The following is a 23500-nucleotide window of genomic DNA, read 5'->3' on the forward strand; positions in this document are numbered from 1 at the left end:
GCATGCTTTGCATATGCTCAATCTCTACCAGCAATCACTATTATGATCATTTTGTCTCCCATCCAATTGTCTTACGTTGACCAAACTCAATAAAGGAAATTAACCAATTATTTCTGATGTGTATTCAGTTTTCCACACTTTCACAGTATCATAGGAGTATTTCTTTTACTACTATTGTTTTAATACTGATCAAATTTTGGTTGCCATTTCGTACAATTATTTCTGCCCTTATATTGACTTCTTCAGTTCATCTAACCAATGTCACGAGATGCGTTTTTTTTTTGTTTTAATTAATATTTTGCATTATATTTTTTCTCGTTAAACTCTACTAAGAAGCAGTATAAGAAATACTAGTGATCAGATAAGATGTAAACTAATACTCCCTCCGTCCCACAAAGATAGTCCCACTTTGATCCGGCACGGATTTTAAGAAATGTAATGGAAAGTGAGTTGAAAAAGTCGGTGGATGTGGGTCCTATTTTTAAAGTATTAGTTTTATAATAAAACGTGAGTAGAAATGAGTTAATGGAATATGAGGTTCACTACCAAAAATGGTAAAAAGTGAAATGAGACAAATTTTGTGGGACGAACGAAAATAGAAAAATGAGACAATCTTTGTGGGACGGAGGGAGTAATTCTACACTGAATCTTAAAAATCGTCGACGTAAATTTTGAAGGATAGTTCATAAATGCAATTTCATACCATAAGGATAGTATGTGAATCTCGATTGAAATTCGGTGGACATCCCACTCTTTGTGTTACATTTACCATATCACATATACCTAAATTAGTTATTATTACATATAAATAAAAAGCTCAGTAGATCATGATTAATAATTTATCTGAAAAGCTTAGATTTTTAATTAACATATACTCTACTTTAAATTTATCAACTCTAATAATCAATACTATTAATTAAAAAAAGTGATAATAATTTTTTTAAAAATTATATGTATAAAATCTTATTTGGTTCAATAAATTCAACTGAAACATGCATAATTAAAATTTAAAAAGTAATAAAAAATATGTGAAAAAAGTAAAAGTGGAACACAAAAATAGTTCACTTAAATCTTTATCCACGTGAATCGACCCTACTATATGAAGACAATAAGATTGAGGAATACTGAAACATCATGTAAAAATGGAGCATTTGCTGAATACTCATTTTTCAATATTTTTTAACTTGCACATCTCTACTGTTTGTAAAAGAAAAAAAAGAATTATGAAGACCCTTAAGACTTTCATTTATGTCAAGGACCTAATCATAATTTTTCTTCCATGTGTGTGGAGTCAAATATTCACATGCATGATGCATGCAGCACTGATATACACAATATATGATGACTGTCACACGGTGGCACCCACTTAATAAATAGCGTTACAATTACATAGTAATAGTATTAATCTATGCATGCATGCATCTCTAAAGGTTACAGACAATATATACATTATTATGCATATATCAAATAATTTCACATTTCATTTCTATTTACCCAAACAATTTTCAGTGAAAAATTGATGAAAAGAAGCCCACTGTCATTCCCAAATACAGACATTAGATAAAACAAAACATATGAAAAGCCAGCCATGAAAGAGAAGGAAAAAAAGAGCTCCTCAATCGAGGTCAAACCACAGTGACCGACAATTCAACTTTTTTCCTAATTTCAGATGATTTTATTTATCTACTAACAAAACAAAGCAGCTAGTAATGGCAAATAATTCACCAAATGTGAGAGAGATAAAAAGGGAAAGATATCTATGTACAAGAAAGATGTTTAACATTAAGATATGCCTCAATTCATGAATTGTCCATACGAGAGAGAGTGAACATAAGTAGATAAAACAGAGTGCAGATATTCTTCATTGCATCTTGTCTTTTTTTTCACTACTCCCTTCTCACAAATGCCAGCTCTTCCTGCCACTACCAACTCTCTCTCTTTCATTCTCTCTCTCTCTCTATATATATATAAGTATTTTTTCTTTTTTTCTCCTTGTGCACAAAGTTGTTGGTGGAAAGGCCATTTAGAAACAATGGAGTAATTAAGAGGAATATATAGAAAATTAAATGTTGAGAGAGGGAGAGGGAGAGGGAGAGGGAGAGTGTGTAATTAATGAGGGGAGTCTGATTTGATGAAGTCTTGGTTTCTTGCAATCCGAATTCAAAATTGCAGCATCTGGGCTACCTGGAAGTGGAACTTGACAAATTTTACGCTTCAATCCATTGTTGTACTTGTATCCATTGTTTGAAATTGAATCTAATACCTCTCGAATCACCTCGTAACACTCATCCACTTTTTCCTGCACATATTTTTTTTACTTAATATTTGTTACCAGAATCTCCATTTCGATCAAGACTAAAAATAATAAAAAGCCAAACCGACCTTGTTGATTTTGAGCACGCGGAGAAGCTGGGTCTCATACTCAACGGCACGCCGCGGCTCCAACCGGTGTATCACGTGAAGCATTGCCGCAGTGGCCAACACAGAGGGGAGATACAGTGTGAATCTCGGATCTGTCATATTTATTAGTACATCAAAGATTTAATCTATTTTTAAATAACGTTGGAATGGAATCAAATGTTGAACCTGAAGCCACAGAGAGAAGGAGATTCTGGCAGGTGGTGAGGAATTCCCAGTGGACGTGGCTCTTCAATCCCAGCCTCCTTATGATGTGATCGAGGAACGAAACCGGGGTGACCGGATTCATCCGCCATTGCAGCGCCGAGAGCACCAGCAGCTCCATCCTCTGCACAGTCTTGGGCTCGAAAACGTATTTGGTTTCCTCAACCTGCAGCGAGACATAAACAAACAAAGATGGGAATTTGTTGGAAGAGTATGTAATAATATAATAAGCCTTACTTGAAGATCTAAGAGAAGAGGGACGTGGGTCTCTTCGAGCTTGGCGGCGAGAGAGAGGCAGGTGAGGGCGGCGAGGTGCATCATCCAGGGCTTGTCGTCGGCGAGGGCGAGGGAGGAGAGGAAGCGGTCGAGGTAGTTGACGGCGAGGATGGCGGTCAGAGGGGAGAAGGAGTAGTGAGCGTTGATTTTCAGAATCCAGTGGACGGATTCCTTTCTGGATGGAGAGAGAGAGAAAGAGATGGTGGGGCGTGTTTGAGTCTCCTTGAGGAAGAGGGACTGGAGCTCCTCGTCTTCCCAGAAGAGCTCCTGCTCCAGGAGAAGCAATGGGGAGAGAGAGAGGGTGTCATCGTCATCGTTGTCTTCATTGTCTTCATCGACGTCGCCCCATTTCTCTTCTTCGCAGTAGAGGGCGGCGTCGAGGAAGGATTTCTCGGCGGATTGCTCGATAGCCATTAATACTGATAAGATGGGTTGTTGCTGCTGCTCTGTTCATTATGCGAGAAAAGAAGGGAAAAGTAAAGTGAACCCCATTCTCTCTCTCTATCTAAAAGAATTAGTAGGTGTTTGTTTTTGTATTTGAGAGAGTGTGAGTTAATGGAAGAAGGGAAGGGAGTTCGATAAAGAGGGAGATTTTATCAGACTGCTTGCCACGCTTGTCCTTTCTTTACCCCTATAAATTGCTAATCATATACTCTTATCTGGATTTTGTTACACACTGTAATTAATTAATTACTACTATCATTTTGAATGAAACATACGGAGCTTCGTATATTTTAAATCATGAATTTTCATTATTTACTCGATTTGTCTTTTACGGAAATTTCAATCTCTTTTTCATAACACAATTTTAGAAAATGTGGCTTCATCCTAAATCCTCACTTTCTATCTCTTTCCTGCAATGTACACACATACAGAAAATAACTCTCTATTTTTGATGAAGCGTTGTCATTTTGAGGCTCATCACCGAGAACGTTGTTTTGAACAACGATGTTTGGTTTTCGTTGGAAATTTTTATTGTCACATCACCATTTCCTTCATCCCAAATTCGACGGACGAATAGATTGAGAATAAATAAATCTTCTGTCATATTTTTCAAACCTTGTCAACTTTTGTCCAAATAACGTAATTTAAATGGATATTATTCGATTTTATATTTGAGCTTCATTAAAGGGTGTAAGTATATATGGATTTAATTGTACATTGGCGGGGAGAAACGAAACTAACGGCACACACACAACACAAGGCAGGGCCCCTTGAAAGCTACATGTGATGGAAGCAACATTAAGAGACACTGCACAATCATCGTGTATGCATCCATCTTTCTCCAATTCCAAGTGCTTAAATTCAAGACTTGTACTATTTCGGTAGTTTGATTAATAATGATTGTGATAATCATAATTATGATCTAATATAAAGTTATCAAGAATCTTGAACTAGTAGTATATGAAATCAAGTACAAAGCCAATGTCTTATGTACTTGCAAATGCAAATTACTATATGAAATCAAGTACAAAGCCAGTGTTACTTTAACAGTTTGATCATTAGTATTATACTATGTGTTAGTGTTTAGGTAGTCATTCATTCCAAGACTATGGCTCATGATTATGTTTATGTACTAATACTTTATTATTTATAAACCCATGGAGATAAATTCAATTTTCGTATTTTATTCAACAATTTGTATCACGTTGATGCACATAATTATGATTCGACGACATGAATTGACATTACAACTTATCAGATTTCTGTCATTATTAATAAATTTTCAAGATAACAGATTAACAAGATGATATGATAATAATTTGTTAGTGGTACAATAACATATAAAAGTAAATGAATTATACAAAATAAATAATCTCTTAACATGATTTTTTTTTTGTATTGATGAACGGATAATCAAAGCAACCAACAATTCTAAACAATCACACACTTGCTTCTTATTTTTAAAACAATAAATACCTTATCATAATTAATGATGAGATATTTGGATGTAACACAATTTCAGTCGTAGGTAGAATTGGTCATCATAGTATTAGCCCACAATTGCTGGTCCAAGCCCGCCGCTACACCAAAAGAGGCCACTACTAGTCTACTAGCCACTATTTATATAGACAAAATATAAATGAAAACCAACATTGTATTGTTAAAATTGTAACTCCATTATAAAGGAAATATATATGGTAGTACAAGTTAATTAAATAGTTGATGAGGAATTAGAAAATCTTGTACTATTTTGTCATTTAGTAAGTGCAATCTGTCCAAAATTACTGATTAATAGTAAGACACATACATATCTAATGCATACTTGTCCAATAAAAGTAAAGGGACTTTTTATGGTACAACATGGCTGTTACTTGTTTCTTGATTATTGGCTTGAAAAAGCCATTAATAGTGCCGTATTGTCTCCCAGTTTTCAGCACTATTTAATACTCCATACCACTACTAACATGTATACACAAATTTAAGTCTACTATAATCAAGATGTTGGGCCTAAGACTTGTTAGGTGCCTCAAACTACGTAGTTGGTGGAGTTAATGTTTCATTTTCTGCACTTCAAAACTAATTTATCTCTTTGATCTCTCTTAATGTTCTAGTGTGCATCACAATGTAAGCTAAATGGAAGAATGAATATGCAATTAGTGCAGGTAGAAAAAATTATCGGTGAAACCGGATTTTTAACTTTTTTAATTTATGATTTTGATAAACGAACTTTTCTTATAATCCAATTTGTTATAGGCTTTTGTACAATAATTCACGCAAAATAAAAGTATTTCATCAGTATATCGTAATTAAAAAATATGGGTGGGGGCTCGAGCTCCCTCCGAACACATTTAAATATGTGTAGATCAAGATCATTAAAGCGAGATTTTGAGATCGAATTAATTTTTGAGAAAACTGAATCTTGGCCTTGGGTATCAACTTTGGATTGGTTTGTCAAAGGATGCCAACTAAATGCAACTGAATTTTAACAAAAGAAGGTGGTGATTAGATATCATATAAAAAGTAGCTTTATTATTACAGTTGTTATCCATCTTAATCAACCCATTAACCAACAACTGCTGGTATCAAATCACCTTCACTCCTTCAGCTATAGAAAGATTTATCACAAGTGAAATACTAAGAAAGTCAAAGAGGCCTATTTTTATGTCTCAGAAAACAAACCTCAAATATGACAATTAAGGCCCCATCTGTCATTATCTCAAGTGGCAAATCATTTGTCCACCACTTTCTAAATCCGGAAATGATTAGTGTGATTCTGCTGTATAAGTACATTATAATGCTGCATTTAATCTGCATAATTTATTTCATGGGGGTGGGGTCATAGTACAATTGCTAGGCTATGACAGATTGACAGTTGTGATGAAGTTGGAAGTGGGAGAATTAAGACTAATCAATTAAGTGTAGAGACGAAATCAGAGTCTTCCGAACAATTATTTTTCAATTATTACGTTAAGATTGAATATTGTATTTTCTCCAACTTTTTATATATTAAAATATAATTTGGTCCATTCGAACTTGTTTCTAAATGCCAAGAAAAGCCTTAGAAGTAGTGACTGACTCAATATCAACAGCTGGGCTTATAGTTACTACTGTTGTCGCATCCATAGCCAATTGCCACAAAACGCTCATTGAGAGAAATTGATAGTAATTGCGATACAAAAAATCTGGAGGGATAGTGTGCAGGATGCAGATGCGATACAACGGTACAGGCAACATAGCAAGCGAAAATGTTTCAGGAACACGAAGGCTTCGTTATAATGACAATGTAGCTACCAAGTATATACACTTCACGTTAAGGATGCTTGACTACCAGACAGCTATTGGCTGGTTTGTTTTCTTTGTGAACTTTGTCTGAGGGCAATACACCTCAATACGGTGGTCGAGGATATAGATATGGAACTGGAGGATATGGACCTGCTAGGAAGTAAATGATTCATGTTAGTTTTGGATCTTTAGTTGCAGGGTTGTCCATCAAGACAATTAGGGGCCAGAACTATACCTGGAGGGTAGTTATGTGGGTCCTGCGGAGGAGGGGGATAGGCCGACTGTGGCGGATATGATGAAGTCGGAGGGTAAGTTGGAGGATAAGTGGCAGCTGGCGGTTGTTGATATTGCATAGGTGGATATGCTGCAGAATTTGGAGGGTAGGAAGGATAATGAGGTGCTGGAGGATAGCCCGATGGAGGATAGCTTGCCTGGGGAAAAGAAGCTACTGGTGGAGGTGCTGAATATGGAGGTGCATTTGAATACGATGGAGCTGATGGAGTGTGGCTTTTCGCTGCCTTCTGAAAAGAAGAAGAGGCTTTGCAAGTAAATAACATGATTCCTCATCTCTTTGCTCATTAATAAAAGCTCAACAAAGAAACGGAAAAATCTAGCTTACTTTGGCATTAGAAAAGTGCATTATCAATCGAACTTCTCCAGCATGCCTGTAGATGAAACAGACATATTAGAAGCTTACTCGCACATCATATACAAAATGCAAGCATGTGAATGTGTAGATAAAAGTAGGAGTCCAGCAAAGAAAATTAATGCAACTATCATTACTTCTATCATGGAATACTATTTAAGTCCCCGAGAGGAGAATAAACACAATTTGTTCAGCAGTAAGATAATCTTGACCAGATTGAACAACACTCTGATTCTCAACCCTCTATTCCCAACTCTACTCGCTGCCTCCACTAAAAGGCATAAAAACTCGTTTGCAGTTTCACATATCTTGAATGCTTATAAGTTATAAGCTTTGGGTACAAATTCTATATATCCAATAGGCATTCTAGTAGAGACAGCACCAAGACTAATCCACATTTTGAAAACTGGTTAATACAATCTATATCAACCCAAGACCAAAGCAACCAAACAGCTACAAATGCAACCAATGGCGAAAGGAAAAAACAAAAGAGAGTGACGGAAAAAGTAGGACAGGGCCATTAACTTTAACACTGTTGGTCATAATTATTAGTTCAAGTCAAGGAAGGATCTAATTTTCTTCCATTGTGGCTATTCAGTGATAACATTCCATTCACCCAAAAAGATAAAGACAATCACTCACAGTAGACAACCTCTGCCAATTTAATTCGCCACCGAGAATAATACTTTACGACTAGCACTCCATTCATTTTCAAACCAACCATCTAATATATGCCACTTGATACACCAACCCTCATTTGAAATGCAGAGAAAAAGGTGCTAAGCCGACTGGATCACGAAGCCAAGAACACCACAAAATGCAATTCACATTAATTTCGTACCTCCCTCTTTTGTCCTGGAGAGGCCATGCGGTATCATCATAACCCTCAGACAAAACTTTCTGCAATGGAACCCTGAACAAGCCAAATTGAAGATCAAGATCCCACAATTGAATATATAAGCAAAGCAATTTGCTTAAGATAGATATATTACTTTCCGGTGCCGATGAAATCGTCGAAAGTGAGAGTATTGCTGTTCCAGACTACGACGCTCAACTCCCGCAGCCCTTCTATCAGAGTGAACACAAATTTCTCCTGAAAAGTAGGATTTTTGCCCCCATCTACACAAATTGGAGTAATCAGGTCAGATCTCATCAACATCACCAACTAATTCAATGCAAAATCAGCCAACCTGTGCAAGTTCGGGTGCGAAATTTGCTGCTTCCATACTCGAGAAAAACGTAGGGATCTTGCCTTGAAATCCATTCGGTGTCTTTCAATTTGTTACATCCGACCACTGATATCCCCCAAAAATTAAACTCAAACACAAATCAAATCGACGAAACTCGAGAAGCAGGGTAAAAAAAAAAAAAAAAAAGCGCACCTGTGACCTCGAGAAGTTGACCTTGGATGCCGGAGACCGACATTGTAGTGCAAATTTGAGTAGATTGAATAGCAAGATAACCGCTGACTTTATGTGCACAGTATAGTTGGGATCGTAGATTGCTTTGGTTTCAGAATACAAATCTCCAAATCAAAAAAGCACAAGATGTGATGAAATTATAGATTTGGGATTTGTTATTAGGGTTTACTACTTACTTATACCAAATTGTGCATATGATCAAAAAAGCTCAACCGCGTACACTGAGTTGAAAAGTCGCACATATAATTAACCCACCCATTTTCAAACGCAACTTCTCATCAAGTTGCTAGAATCTCCAACGAAATAGTCTTAGTCTTAGTCTATATTGTACTTCATCTGGCCCAGCCCCAGATAGATCTTACATATTTGATCGTTGTAAATTTTTAAAAGTTGTTTGAATTTTAAATATAAATGGTTGAAAAAACGTTTGTAAAAGTACAAAAACCTTTTGGTTGAAAACAGTTTATAAAAGTGGTTGAAAAAGTTTAAAGTATAGGCCCTGTGTATATAATAATATTACTCCATCCGTCCCGCTTTAGCAGTTCCATTGACTTTTCTGCACTCGTTTTGTAAAAATAATAATAAATAGTTAAAGTGGAGAAATAATAAAGTAAAAAAGAGTGCAGAAAAGTCAATGGAACTGCTAAAGGGGGACGAATGAAGTAATAATTATGAATATAATAAGTTAGTTGAACATGAAGGGAGGAAGTGAAGATACATCTTTAAAATTGAAGAAGATAAAATAATACTTTCTTGAATACTTTCTCATTAAAGGAGTTTTTAATGAAAAAATAAGGATAAATATGATTATTTATTTATTTTACCTCTTTACTTACATTCTTCTTTGAAAATGCTCTAAATTACCAAATTTCAATTTTTACGTCGATCATCATTGCGCAGTTGTGTGATTATATTCCTACATGGTTATAAAATGTGAACGTTATGGTAATATGACTGTTTAGATAGCATATTGTTTAGGACTATTTAAATCTTTTTGAAAGTTGCATAATTGATCATAATATTACTATTAAACATTACTCCCTCCGTCCTATTTTAGAAGTCCTGATTGGAATATTCCAATAATTGGTAATAGGCCCCACATTCCACTCACCTTTTTCTACTCACATTTTATTATAAAACTAATATATAAAAGTAGGACCCACATTCTACTATCTTTTTTCACCAACTTTTCTTTTTATTTCTTAAAATTCGTGCCGAACTCAACAGGGACTCCTAGAGTGAGACGGAGGGAGTATAATTTTAAAGATAATTTGCCCTATTCTTTATTGATTCTAGGTCCGTGACGTAGATATTAAGCATAGTGTGCTTTTTTGCTATTCTACCTAACATTAAATACATAAATCTAACATGAATTCAAGCATCAACGGATGTTATTTTGTTTTTATTATTGAGTAAAAAATGTTCCAAAATCGGATCAACATTCGCGAAAGTCAAACAATTTTAAATGATAGTATTACCCAATTGACGTAAAAAATGTGATGAGATGGACGAAGTATAGCGATACTATCCAATTTTCTACTGTAGTATGGGATGCCCAAGCCTCACGTTCTGATAAATTAATAAAATAAGAAAAAAAAAACAATGAAGTGTATGCAGCGATATTATGAAGTAGATTGATGACATGAGAGGTTCACAATCATAAATAATTTAAGACGACCAATGACTTAAAATGTACGTATCACGTCGTTGTCAAAGACTAGATCGCCTTATCCGATTAAGAAACCATTAAATTTGATTTAAATTCACGTTCAAAATCCCAAGCAAGTTAAAAGGCAAAGAAACGAGTTTTTCGTCTCTCAAAAGTTTAAATTACCACCATCACAGAAGTAAATAAACAAGTAGAATATAATGTATTAACATTTTCTTGGGCAACAATAGAAAAGGTTCAATTCATCACGCACTGTAGCCTCATGGCTCGATTTATGAATATTCACAAACATGCTTCTTATATATGTACACACAAGCTTCCATACTGCCCCTTACTCGCTTTCCTCGTCCTCGTCGTCTCCAAATGAAAAAATCGATGCATCAGCAGCCATCGCCTTGAACTCACTTACCTCCCCAGCTGAGCTGGACATTTCGGTTCCCATACCAGTTTCCTTTCCCGCCTCAGCATGCGTGGTAGCTGAAGATCCTAACGCGACCTGCTCAGTCTTGCGTGTTAAATTTGCAATTTCATTTGGATCAGCGTTGCTTTGAGTTGAAGGATCTTTCACAGCAACAGACCCAGCGGCATGGGAAGAGACTACAGTTTGTCTGGATTTTGAGGATGCGCTTTCCTCTGAATTGCTGTCGGAGAACTCGTCATCTTTGTCTTTCTTCGAGTCTTTTGCAGCTGCAGCTGTGGCTTCCTCGACTGGACCAGGGATTGGCGTTGAGGCCGAATTGGCACCAGAATTTTCACTAGTCTCTGATGGAGGCCTTGTGGCAACAGCAGCAGGATCATAATCCACGAGAACTACTTCGACTTGAAAGCCTGGAGATGGCAATTTCCGCTGCAAACATGTAGAAAATGGCAAGTAATGTACTGACCACTCTATTACACCATTTTTAAAGTTTCGTACAACATGTCAAGGAGACTTTGTGCCAATGAAATCTTCATGGTCATAGAAGGGACTATAAATGTGCAAGCGCATACAACCTAATTGTCAAGACAGCCAACAGTATAACTCATCAACCAAACCTCCAGAGAAGAGATCATGGGAAGCAGGATGCAGAAATTAAAACAGATCTTATATGATCGAAATAGAATTCTTTGATGATTAAGCTACATCCAAGTATGGTAACTGGACTTAACTTACCTTATCAAAGCCATCTAGATCACTTGTGTTTAAGACTTTACGGTTTTCTATCATTGTTGTGTTCAACCAGCTGATAGCATAAAAGCCACAATATTAATATACTGTCACACACAAACGCACACACACATGCACAGAAACTTTGAATTACCAATAGAAATCCCCTTTGCCATCATGAAAATGGACCTTGAAATCACCAGCCAACTCTGTTAAGCCAGGTTCTCCAGGAAGGGCAAACACCATTATTCCTTTCTTAGGTGCACTAAACCAAAAATCTTCAGACTGCGAGATCAGCAGGTCACAAAAAATGTCTAAATTCAAATGAAAGTTTCAATTAAGTAAACAGGAGCATAAGAAAAAGCGTGGCCAAACTCTCAGTTCTCTGGAACTTAAGCTATTTATATGTTAAGACTGAAGCGAACCACAATGCAGTAGAAGAAGTGTAGAATCATGAAGCATTCTGGAAAAATAAATAATATTCCAATTAACAAACAGTTAGACACAGGATAGCTTGAAGGATAACATACCGACAAGTCTTTGGTTCTTGGATGCTTTTTTGTTGAGAAGAGCACACCTGCAGAAGAATGCATTAATTAACATAAATGCTCAAAAGAAAAGGAGAATGTCTGCATCTGTGGAGGGACAGATCAAGAGACACAGAAGTCAGAAGCAACCATTATGATCAGAGACTGTAATGGAAGGCCTAATCCAGTACGGGCAGCTATGCAGCCGGAATCCTCTAAGCATGCATCTACACGATAAAATTCAATATAATTTCAACACATAGCAGTGACATATAATCTTTATCATCCCTCGTCTCATCACCCAACTTTGTTGATTATACAGGATGACAGAACACTAACACTGTTGAACTTCAAACCAAAGTTAACGGGCCCAGAACTATAAGTACACAAGGACTATATATCCTAAATAGAAGTATAGAACATACCTTCGACCTGGCTGGTTTTCCCCATTGAAGTAAGCCAGTATGCGTTCAAAATACTTGACATATCTCTACAGGAAACAATGTAGATACTCAAAACGTAAAGAAAATTATAAACAAAAGCTGTGAAAATAATAAAATTGATGTACAAGACTTACAATCTGGCTAGGCAAAACAAGCCCTTTACCATCAGTACACCTTTTCTGATTGTAATAATCGATTGATTCCTCAGCTGTAGGGAAGAACTAGAAAGCAGAGATGGCATTGGAATTAGAATGCAAACGAAAAGATCATTTGTCAAGAAAACAGATCTGTGTATAACATCTTATAGAAAAGCTTGACCAATTGTACCTTCAGATATAGGAGAAGACTGGAAATCATCAATCCGGTCCTGGCCATCCCAGCTTTACAATGCACGACCACGACATTTTCAATATCTTCCTTTAACCATGAATACGCACTTTGGCAAAATGATATGATCAGTTGAATAGGAGGACAGTTATGGTCATCAAATGGAAAACTAGCGACCTGTAGAGAAAGGAGAAAAAAATTGTAAGGGTGCAACTTAAGATATCTAGATGTTCACGTTTAACAAACTTTTCAACTTTGCGCACAATATTATTAGTCCATAAAAATTTCCGTCATAAGCCACTCTAGTGTGCATATAGGAAAAATTTCTCACGCCAACAGGACTCCTACTCCACATTTGATATTTGCCGAAGTAAGACAATTTCAGATAGTTGCAAATGACTACATCTAGATTCTAGCATATGAGGTGGACCTCAAAATTTCGGACTTAAATATCTCTTAAAACTCTAAAACTGGCCAAACCAATCTACAACAGCAAGTTTAGAGCTTCTTCAGTTCTTCTCCCAGATATACTAAATTTTAGTCATGCGGCCTCGAAAAATATGATAAGAATGCCAGACCCATGTTCCAGGCCAGACTTCATCCTGCAAACTTGAATATATGGCTTAAGCCTGCCAAAATATCATGTGAGATCTGACTGCAATATCCACTCAAATAAGCCCAAGAAAAGGTCATATCGGGCTTGTCTTAATCTTTTAGTCAGTTGGTCATGGCTTTTTAAGCTACAAAATCCTGTACAGAAGAATACAGTGGCACTACCACTTTCTTAGATTCGACTAATTCCCTGGAGTTACATTTTGGCTATCTATTATCAATGCAGCACATATAAGCAACTTTTCACAAACTGAGCCTTCAGATGGTAGCATGAAAAAGGACGCTCTATGACCCTAATGTAATACATGTAAATAAGAGTACAAAGTGACACTCTGCCAGTGGTACAAAATCAAGCAAGTTGGAGAAAGTATGACAACTGCTAGGAGATTCAGAAGATCTGAAAAAACAAAGGAGTAAATGACAAGAAAAACATAATAGCATGCACTAATTTTCACAATATAAGCACTCAATCGGACTAAGGCATAAGAACATAACAAAAAAAAAAACACTCACCTTTCCCTCAAATAAAGATGCATCATACAATCTTTCAGAACAAAGGTTGTACACTTTGTATTTGTCCTGCATGATTGTAATAGATCAAAATTGAACTATTAAGATATTGTTGCAATATGATTAGTGAAAATTTTGCAAGGCAAAGGTGGTGAAAAGCAGACAAGGGCCCATGTGTATTGGAATAAGCAGATATCAGAAGACAATCATTACCTTATGGTATGTTTCAAAGAACTTAATAACTTCCTCCATGTGGTTCCGATAGAATCCCTTAACCAATAATAAGCTCAAATTAACACTAATCACCAATTACTCAGTAGCTAAATATTAGATGAATTGGAATTTATACCTCAACATATCCAAAAAATCCAGAGCTCATATCACCAGCAGGGAAGCCCATTGCAATGATATTCTCTGTGATATAGGTCATATCTAGATCAAATCCTCCATCCTAAAGAAAGTAAATGCGTTAGAGGTTAGACCCGCAAGGAAATTTATTGGTTTATCAAACATGAAACCACATACAAACAAAAAGTTGTAACATAACATCCAGGTATGTTTTTTCAAAGAAGTATATGAGGGTAAAATGAAACAAGTAATACTACCAATGGCTAACAAATACTAAAAAAAAACTAACCACCAAAATAGCAAGGCACCTGGTATCTTCGCTTATTTTGAGATACAACATGGCGGGCTTTGACCTGCACAGCCTTGACAGCATTCTTGGATGAGTCGACCAATCCTTTTGTAATGGTTCCCAATATGCCTGTCGGTGTAGTTGGTGAAGAAGCAGCAGAACTTTCTTCTGATTGAGGAGACTTGGGAGACAACCCCAAACCACTAGTTAAACGTGAAAAGGTTGACTTCCCTGAGTTTCCTGAAGGTGATGGTTCCTGTGTTCCAGTAAATGGCTGGGGGATTTTTAGACTTTTTGCCCATGTGGAGATTCCAGAAGCTGAGAATTTTGATGGTGCATCACGTTCAGCATTATTTGGATCAGATTCCACAGAAGTTGACGTTTTGGTCTCTATAGACTTAACATCAGGCACATTCGTCGAATCAGAAGATTCGGAGCTCATCTCTTACTGCTCAGCTTCCAGAATTTTTTTTTAACAATTCAGAAAAGTTTCAGAGCTTCGAAACAAGTTACAACTATTGAACTATGAGCCTTAAAAGGAAGAACGTTGAGCATGAAAGAAACAAAAGTGCAGCTATTTACACCCAAGGATGTGAATACACCCATGCTAGTTTTTGGACAAAATAACCTTTGATGAATTGACTAAAGTCACTAAACAGCCTTAAGTAAATAAACACACATTAACGCCTAACTCTCATCCACACAAACACTTTGTTGTGTTTGATCAGCCTTGGGCAAGCTCAAAATACACACACACAACCAGATACTGGAAGTTTAAACAAAGGCCATATTAGATCATCACATCAGAATCCAGATTCTCGTATTCAGAAAAATTCAAAGATCAATCAATTAACTCTCTTCCAGTGAAACCACTCCTAAAAACACAACTTGACAAGCAAAAATCAATTCAATAATACATTTGTCCAGATTAAAGCATCTGTACTCCACCAAATAAAAGCATTCTTACGTTATGAATTGCTATCAGATATCACAACCCTAGACAAAACCAATCACTTACTAACGAAGTAGAAACCAAGTAAATTTTCAATGGCAGATAAAATCATGACTACAGTAGGAATCGCCTAGAAATGCATGATTCGAAAACCGCTTGAACGAATCTAATGTGTGCCAAAATTTTAAAAATTGAGCGACAGATAGGAAAGTTAAGTTGTAGCAAATAACACTAATTCGTAAGTTTAAATTCAGACTTCTTGAATTAGACAATACCAATCAATTCAGCGATCCGGGAACACTGATAAATTGTGAAAGATGAGAAAGGGATAAGTGAGCATACTGTAAGACTCTTCAACAAAAAAGTGAAAAATAAAAAAGTTTCCACATACAATAACGCGGTGAAAGCGGGCAGGAAAGGATGCTGGAGTCACCTGCAATCGGGAGTCAACGGCGGCGAGCGGCGGTGATAGGCGGCGGAGGTGGTTGGAGGAGTTTGGCAAAACGACGTCGGCTCGAAGTTGTGTCCAGTGTTTTAGGCGGCCTTCACTATCGTCATTTCAATACTCAACACGACTTATAAAATTTCTTGATCTAAATTGTCGCCGATAATTAGCTCACCAATTACTTAATAAATTCTCATACCGAATAATGTATTGAATATTTAAAATAGTAATTTATTTATTTTTTAAATGAGCTTTTTTTTAGATGATCGAACCTTCTAACTTATTAGTTGGAGCAAGAACATATCTTACTGACTAAATTTCACTTTATTATCAAAAACCATATGGGGAAATTGCACCAATTCATACAAAATGTTTCATTAGTGTTTCAAATTGATACAAAAAATTTCAAGTTAGCATATTTCATACAAAATGTTTTATTACTGTTACAAACTAATACATTTTCCTAATTTATTTAACACCGTTAACTATTTTGTTTCATTTAGTAAAATAACAAAAGAAATAGGGTTAAAGAAGATGAACCATCACTAAGTTACTTCTAAGAATTGTCCGTTCCAGAAAAAATCTTGAACTTCTCCAGGTAAGCTTCTTATGTTGAAGCATAAAATTTTTTCACTTTTGCTAAGTTGAAACATAGAAATTTACTTCTATATGTCGAGAACCTCTATTTAAATATAGGATTTTTTTAAAAAAATTCTCATCTTTTACACTTATACTCAAGTCTTTGACATTTTTGCATGTGTTTTCAATCAAGTTATTTTAGTTCTTGGATGTAAATTTAGGAATATGTATTTCCAAATAGGAATTTTTTAGTTCTTGGATGGAAATTAAGAAGAGAAACCTCTACGGTCTTTTACATTTTATGCTCAAGAAGATGACCTATCTCTTAGGAATATTTTTATTTAGTTTAGTTCTTTGATGGAAATTTTTAGTTTCCCTTATTTATAAAATGAAATGTGTCATTTTGAATTTATAGGTATAAGATGGATGAAAATTTAGCAGATTCTGATATTGATATTAATTTTGATGAGCTAGATGGTATTTTAACATTTGAAGACAGTGACAACGATTTAACAGATGATATCAATATCAATGATTTGAATGATGGTATGGATGCTATTTCTCTACATGTTGATGTAGGGAGAGATGAGAGAGATACTAGTGAATATGATGGTATGGATGCTATTTCTCTATATGATGAATTTCTTGATAAAGAAGATGAGATTTGGGTAGAAGATGAAGCTCAAGAGAGTGTGTTTAATGAAATGGAAAATATTCACTCTAGTGATAGTGATGAGGAAAGGACAATGTGGCATGTGTTCAATGCTGAGAGAGATATGAAGAACCCAAAGTTCCATCATGGGATGTTGTTTATAAACCAGGAAGTGTTGAAGCAGGCTATTAAACAATATGAAACAAGTATAATGTTAAAGTTGTGAGGGATGAAAAAGATAGGATTAATGCTAAATGTTTGAACTGTGAAGGGTGGATGATTAGAGCATCTATTAACAACAAAGAGAATGCATTACAGATAAAGAAGTTGAAAGACAGTCATAGATGTGCTGCAAAGATTCCTTAGAAATATATCACTTATAAATGGTTGAGTGAAACTTACAAAGAACACCTACGAGCAGATCCTAAATTGTCATCTAAATCTATGGCCCATCAGCTGGAGGTGGACTTTAAAGCAAAAACATGTAGATTAAAGCTTTGGAGAGCAAAAAAGCATGCTTTAGAGAAACTTAGGAGATCAGAGGCTGAGCAGTATGGCAAACTAAGGGATTATGCAGAGGAGTTGAAAAAAACTAACCCCAATTGTAGTGTCTTTATAGGGTCTGATCATCTTATTTTTCAAAACATGTATGTATGTATTGATGCTTGTAAAAGAGGTTTCTTAGCTGGTTGTAGGCCTTTAGTAGGACTAGATGGTTGTTTTCTGAAAGGTAGATACAAGGTTGATCCAAATGACTGCATATTCCTCATTGCATATGGGGTTGTGGATGTTGAAAGCAGAGAATCATGGACTTGGTTTGTGAGGAACTTGTCCATTGATTTGAATATTGAAAATTCAGGCTCTTGGACATTTATGAGTGATAAAGAAAATGTACTTTTTTAATTATTATGTTTTAGGGGTTGATTGTTGCTTTATACTAACTTAATTAATATATTATTATTCAGGGATTAATTGCTGCTTTAGATGAACTTATGCCACATGCGGAAAAGAGATTCTGTGTTAGACATTTTTGGAAGAATTTATGCAGGGCAACTACTATAAAAAATGGGCTAGAGCTGAAGGAATTGCTTTGGAATGCAGCAAAGGCAACATATCAAGCAGAATTTTCTAGGAGGATGGCTCTTATAAAGAAAGAAGATATTAAGGCATGGGAGTGGCTTTTTAATAAGCCTCCTCAAAATTGGTCTAAATCACACTTCATAGATTTTTCCAAATGTGACATTCTCCTAAACAATCACAGTGAGAGTTTTAACATGTACTTATTTTCTCTTTACACTATTACTAATATATACTGAAATTAGCATCATTGGTTATAAAACTGAAAGTTACTTTTGTTTATATTTCTAGCTATATTTTAGAAGCAAGAGATAAACCAATTCTTACTATGTTTGAAGAGATAAGAATGAAGTTAATGAAAAGAATGTATATGAAAAGGAAGGTGGCTGAAAAGTACATTGGATCCATTTGTCCCAAGATTGTCAAGAAGCTTGAGAAGTATAAGGGATTGTCTTCTAATTGTTGGACAACAGAAGCCGGTGCTAGAAAATATAGTGTTGCTGTCTGGGAAAAGATATATGTGGTTGATCTCAAGGCTTGGACATGTAGTTATCGCCAATGGCAGCTTTCTGGGATTCCTTGCCAGCACACCATTCCTTGTATTTTACAAGAAAGGAGAAATCCAGAGGAATTTGTGCATGGATATTACATCGCAGATAGATTCAAGGCTGCATATGAATATGTCATAAATCCTCTTAGAGATATAGATGATTATGAACCTTCAGGTTATCTCCTGGTGCAACCACCCCCAGTGAATCCTAAGAAAGGAAGAATGCAAAAGCGCAGGAGAAAAACAATAGATGAGCAGATCTGCAAGGTAGCTAAAGATGGAACAAAAATTGTGGCCAATACGAGACAAATAAAGGGGAATTGTTCTAAGTGTGGAGGCCAAGGATATAATAAAAGGACTTGTGGCAGAAAAATTTCTGATGGAGGTGCTAGAGAAGAATATAAGCACTCTTGTGAGAAGAAACAAACTAACTGTGAGAAGAAGGATGGCTAGCATTTCACAAGAGCCTCAAAACATAACAAGTCAGCTTCCCAATGTTGAGAATTGAGAGGATACTTGTCTCTTTCTTTAATGTGGATGTCTTGCCTACTTTTGTTCCTTTTGAATGATCTCAATGACTCACTTGACTATTTTTGCATATGTTTTTGGACAAATATCTTCATCTTAATTTTGAATTGGCCACTTTTGTAGGCTTAAAATCTAAGTGCAGTTGCTTAAATTTTACTTCTTGTTTGCTTTTTAGTTGCTATTTACTTTATAAATTTTGGTTGTTATTGACTGTGATTTAGTTTTGAAAATATGTCTTGATTCTTTTAATTGCTTATGCATCTAAAAACATGGAGGTGGATGAACTACACCCAATTTTCTCATTTTTTTTCATCCACACTACAATTCCACAAACATATTTTCATCTCTCTAGATTTTTATTCGTAGTCAATATGCAAGGCGGAGATAGTGATTCCCCCGGCACTAGGGTACCTGGATACCCGAGCAGTGGGTACTACAGTGGTGGTTCTGGTGCAGCGAGTATTGGCACTAGCACCCCCGCCTAGGCCTACAAATTCGGGTACCCGTGGGTACCCAAACCCAAAAATTCGGGTACCCGAATCCGAAATCTCAAAAATATCTCAAAAATTAGGGTACCCTAATACCCGATGCAAGAACCCGAACCCAACTAATCGGGTACCTATAAACCTGAAATTATTATATTTCAAATGTATTCTATTTATATAAATGATATTGTGATGAGAATATAAATTATTAAAAATAACACAATACTTCTATTTATTAACTATTATTAAAAGTGTAATCTTCAATTTAAATGCTTTAGCTTTCTCTAGATTACACATTCTATGAAATTAGACAAATAAACACTACATTACTTAATTTTAAAAATAAAGAAATTTTGGCATAAATTGAACTCAAAAGAGATTAAAATAAATTTTTTAAAATTTTAAATAAATATGTAAATAGAACGTCCTCATTTCTTTCTCTCTTTCCTTTCATCTTTCTTGCAATGACTTGTCAATTGCGGAGTATAAACTATGTCAGTTTTGTAGAGAAAGATAAATGTAATTGAGGTATTAATTTGGTGACTGGTTGCAAAAGAAACGTCCATATTTGAAGAGCAAAAGTCTCAAGCTGAATGAAAAGGCGTTTGACTCTTGTGTGTAGAGAAAAACAAGGATTTGGGCTCAACAATTTTATTTGAACAATTGGGCTCAAAATTATTCTTGGGTTCACATAAAATATAAGTAAATCTTTGTAGTTCAACTAGGCTCAAATAAATGGCTTCCTCAATGAAAGAATTGGGCTAAAGAGAATAGAATCATTATTAGGCCCAAAAGATTGTTATATGATTTGGACAAGCCCAAACACGAAAGAAATTCCTCTTGCTCGTCAATAAAAATTTTAGTCGTCGAAAAGAATCAAGGATTTAAAAATTTTAGTCGTCGTCGGCTATACCAAAACATCCCGCTTAGCATCGATTTCTGCCTAGGCAACCGATGACACTCGCTCACCATGGAGGATCTTTGCGGAATCTTCCATTGCTTCGACCCCAAAACATCGATTCTTTTCATTCTTTGTTCTACCAAAACATCCCGCTTAGAAATCGACGAGCGAGTGTCATCGATTTTTGTTCTTTCTTTAAATCCTTGATTTTTTTCGACGACTAAAATTTTTATTGACGAGCAAGAGGAATTTCTTTCGTGTTTGGGCTTGTCCAAATCATATAACAATCTTTTGGGCCTAATAATGATTCTATTCTCTTTAGCCCAATTCTTTCATTGAGGAAGCCATTTATTTGAGCCTAGTTGAACTACAAAGATTTACTTATATTTTATGTGAACCCAAGAATAATTTTGAGCCCAATTATTCAAATAAAATTGTTGAGCCCAAATCCTTATTTTTCTCTACACTCAAGAGTCAAACGCCTTTTCATTCAGCTTGAGACTTTTGCTCTTCAAATATGGACGTTTCTTTTGCAACCAAAAGTCACCAAATTAATACCTCAATTATATTTATCTTTCTCTACAAAACTGACATAGTTTATACTCCGCAATTGACAAGTCATTGCAAGAAAGATGAAAGGAAAGAGAGAAAGCATTTTAAAATTTTAAATTGAACGTCCTCAATGTTAGGTTTGGTATACTGAAAAGCATATTTCGAGCAAGTTTCGCTCGAATAGAATCTTGCTTGTATACGTAAAACTCTATAATCCACTTTTAACCCGATTCAGTATTATTCTAGCAGTTTTGCACGAATAGAATCAGTATATTATTACATTGTGTTTGTTTGTGCATTTATAAGATGTTTTATAAACATTTAAATGTATAAGAAGCAAACAAAGTCTAAGTCTTTTGCTTAGTAGACTGGTTGTGGGCGTCGTCCACTTTAAGGTAACACAGTCGGTTCTATGCAATGCTTTGCAAAAGAAAAAGAAGAATTTCACAACCCAGATAGACTTAGACTACCTATCGTGAAAGGTTGCAATGTCAGTCCGATTATTTCTAAGCCTTACTGAAATAAGATGACGTTGGTGTGGTATAGCACTGAATGGATCTAATAACAAGACATGTCTTTATGCTATCTACTGAAAGACTAGGTCTTGATAAATAACTATTTCTTAATCTACATACGTTAGCATTGAGCATACGGTATTGATTATGCACTACTTTGACTTATCAAATGGTGCGGGTTTTTCGCAACCTAATAATCCTGATATATTGGGTAGTGGTGATTAATATGTAGCGGTGCTAGGATTGCTATTATGTTGAATCGTGCGCGAGGTGAGTCTCGTTTGATAATATCCTCAAGAGGAGCTTGAACAAGGTTTTATTATTCGGGAAACTGGCCAGTTGGAGTTTTATTACTCTATGAATAATAAATAAGTGTTTCTTGCTGAGTCCGCTCTTGGAATTAATAAGATGTTAATTAATTAAGTCCATAGCATACATTAATTAGTTAATGGACATTTATATCTTAAGCGTGAGAAATAATAATATAAATTACGGAAACCCGAATTACTTGTAATTTCGGATTTGGATGGGGAGAGTTCAATATTACTTCTGTAGTGGTTGCTCGCAATATTCCAATATAAGCTTGTATTAAATTGTGGGTTCAATTTAATTAGTAAAAATCTAATTGGGGGAGCCCATATCCAAAAACCTTCTATAGATCCCTGACTGGGCCCAATATGAACTTAATATAAATAAGAGAATAAATGAGAGACATAATTAATTAATTAGTAGTAGAAATTTGCGTCCCCCTCTGTTTTTAGAGGAGCTCGAGAATTCTCTCAACTCTTCTCCGTGAGATTTTTCTGTCTTCTTCTAGTATTTTGATAAGATCAGCTGATAAGGCTAATTTCATGCATTGGTTACGGGGATAAATTCTGTGATTTTCGGTTATGTTCTTGTCGTGTTATCTGTTTGTTTTGGTGGATATTGTTGGTTGATCTGAGTTTGGAGTTTGAATTGCATGGAAATTTGTAGTTGATCGGTTGAATCTAGTTGAATCTGTGAAGTTCGAAGATGGAAACGGTGTTTGATTGTTGTGGATGGCTTGGATTCGGAGTAGATGAAACATCCGATGTGTAGATCTGTTCGCGTTTGCATGGTTATGATATTTTGAATTCTGTTTACTCGTTACCTCGTCTAGTGGCCATGGATCTACTTAGTTTCAGTAGTTAATTGTGTTTACCGGTTTAATTTTGTTCGTCCTGTTCCGATCCTTGTGTTGCTCTGTTTTTTATCTGTTATTTCGTGATAAAAGTTAGAGAAGATGATGTCGCTGTTAGTTAATCCTTTAGTTGGTTAATCTGCAGCCTTTTTTTCAGTCGTACTATGCCGTTTAAGGAAATGGTCCTCACGTTTCATTTTTCCTCTGTCTAGGCTAGTTTAGGAAGTCGTTTACCAAGTCCAGTAGTTGTTTCAAATACTTTTGGTCATTATGCATGTCTCCGCCTAGATCTACTATTAGAATAGAGTACTTCATTTCCCAAGTCTAGGAATTAAATCTCAACCCCGAAAATTGCGTGGCAGCAACCAAAAATAGCTTCCAGATCTTTGAGCATGTTTACTTACACATCTGTCTCTGTGGATTCTATCCCTGCTTCCCTGTACTAACCTTTTTAGCATAGCGGGTTGAGGGTTTTGAAAGGCTAAGGAAGTGATTGTGTGCCCAACGACAAGTAACCCAAAGATTCTCCGAGTTCCTAG

General features: G+C 35.7%; 4 protein-coding genes across 8 annotated transcripts; 1 reads left to right on the forward strand and 3 right to left on the reverse strand.

Moving 5' to 3' along the window:
- Nucleotides 1-1762: 1762 nt before the first annotated feature.
- Nucleotides 1763-3497, reverse strand: CYCD3;1 (CYCLIN D3;1). 3 transcript variants are annotated; one of them, XM_048090940.2, is made up of 5 exons: nt 2860-3497; nt 2587-2788; nt 2383-2513; nt 2264-2299; nt 1763-2184 (listed from the first exon to the last, which is right to left on the reverse strand). In XM_048090940.2, exons 1-5 carry the CDS (start codon nt 3310-3312, stop codon nt 2161-2163), a joined length of 846 nt encoding a protein of 281 aa, XP_047946897.1. In that variant the 5' UTR covers nt 3313-3497; the 3' UTR covers nt 1763-2160. The 3 variants fall into 3 exon arrangements, with proteins under 3 accessions (XP_047946897.1, XP_047946895.1, XP_047946894.1); XM_048090938.2 differs by having other exon boundaries at nt 1763-2196; XM_048090937.2 differs by having other exon boundaries at nt 1763-2299; nt 2860-3496.
- Nucleotides 3498-6471: 2974 nt separating this feature from the next.
- On the reverse strand, nt 6472-8993 carry LOC125196302 (Calcium-dependent lipid-binding (CaLB domain) family protein). The gene is made up of 7 exons (XM_048094758.2): nt 8653-8993; nt 8461-8565; nt 8263-8389; nt 8112-8183; nt 7244-7289; nt 6860-7145; nt 6472-6774 (listed from the first exon to the last, which is right to left on the reverse strand). Exons 1-7 carry the CDS (start codon nt 8693-8695, stop codon nt 6728-6730), a joined length of 726 nt encoding a protein of 241 aa, XP_047950715.1. The 5' UTR covers nt 8696-8993; the 3' UTR covers nt 6472-6727.
- A 1542-nt stretch (nt 8994-10535) lies between these two features.
- On the reverse strand, nt 10536-16110 carry LOC125195833 (phosphatidylinositol 3,4,5-trisphosphate 3-phosphatase and protein-tyrosine-phosphatase PTEN2A-like). 3 transcript variants are annotated; one of them, XM_048094087.2, is made up of 13 exons: nt 15949-16110; nt 14583-15011; nt 14276-14377; nt 14140-14196; nt 13930-13995; nt 12805-12981; nt 12612-12698; nt 12460-12524; nt 12185-12261; nt 12038-12084; nt 11662-11792; nt 11514-11583; nt 10536-11207 (listed from the first exon to the last, which is right to left on the reverse strand). In XM_048094087.2, exons 2-13 carry the CDS (start codon nt 15003-15005, stop codon nt 10692-10694), a joined length of 1818 nt encoding a protein of 605 aa, XP_047950044.1. In that variant the 5' UTR covers nt 15006-15011; nt 15949-16110; the 3' UTR covers nt 10536-10691. The 3 variants fall into 3 exon arrangements, with proteins under 3 accessions (XP_047950044.1, XP_047950045.1, XP_047950043.1); XM_048094088.2 differs by having other exon boundaries at nt 14564-14881; nt 15949-16109; XM_048094086.2 differs by having other exon boundaries at nt 14583-15019; nt 15949-16109.
- Nucleotides 16111-17635: 1525 nt separating this feature from the next.
- LOC148927432 (uncharacterized) lies at nt 17636-19271 on the forward strand. The gene is made up of 3 exons (XM_089056590.1): nt 17636-18082; nt 18157-18467; nt 18560-19271. The coding sequence occupies exons 1-3, from the start codon at nt 17636-17638 to the stop codon at nt 19269-19271; spliced, it is 1470 nt and encodes a 489-aa protein (XP_088912716.1).
- The last annotated feature ends 4229 nt before the right edge of the window (nt 19272-23500 follow it).

Source organism: Salvia hispanica, chromosome 4 (genome assembly GCF_029641045.1).
Source record: "Salvia hispanica isolate PSC_SH4W2 chromosome 4, Shi_PSC_v1, whole genome shotgun sequence".
NCBI classification, from domain to species: Eukaryota; Viridiplantae; Streptophyta; class Magnoliopsida; order Lamiales; family Lamiaceae; genus Salvia; species Salvia hispanica.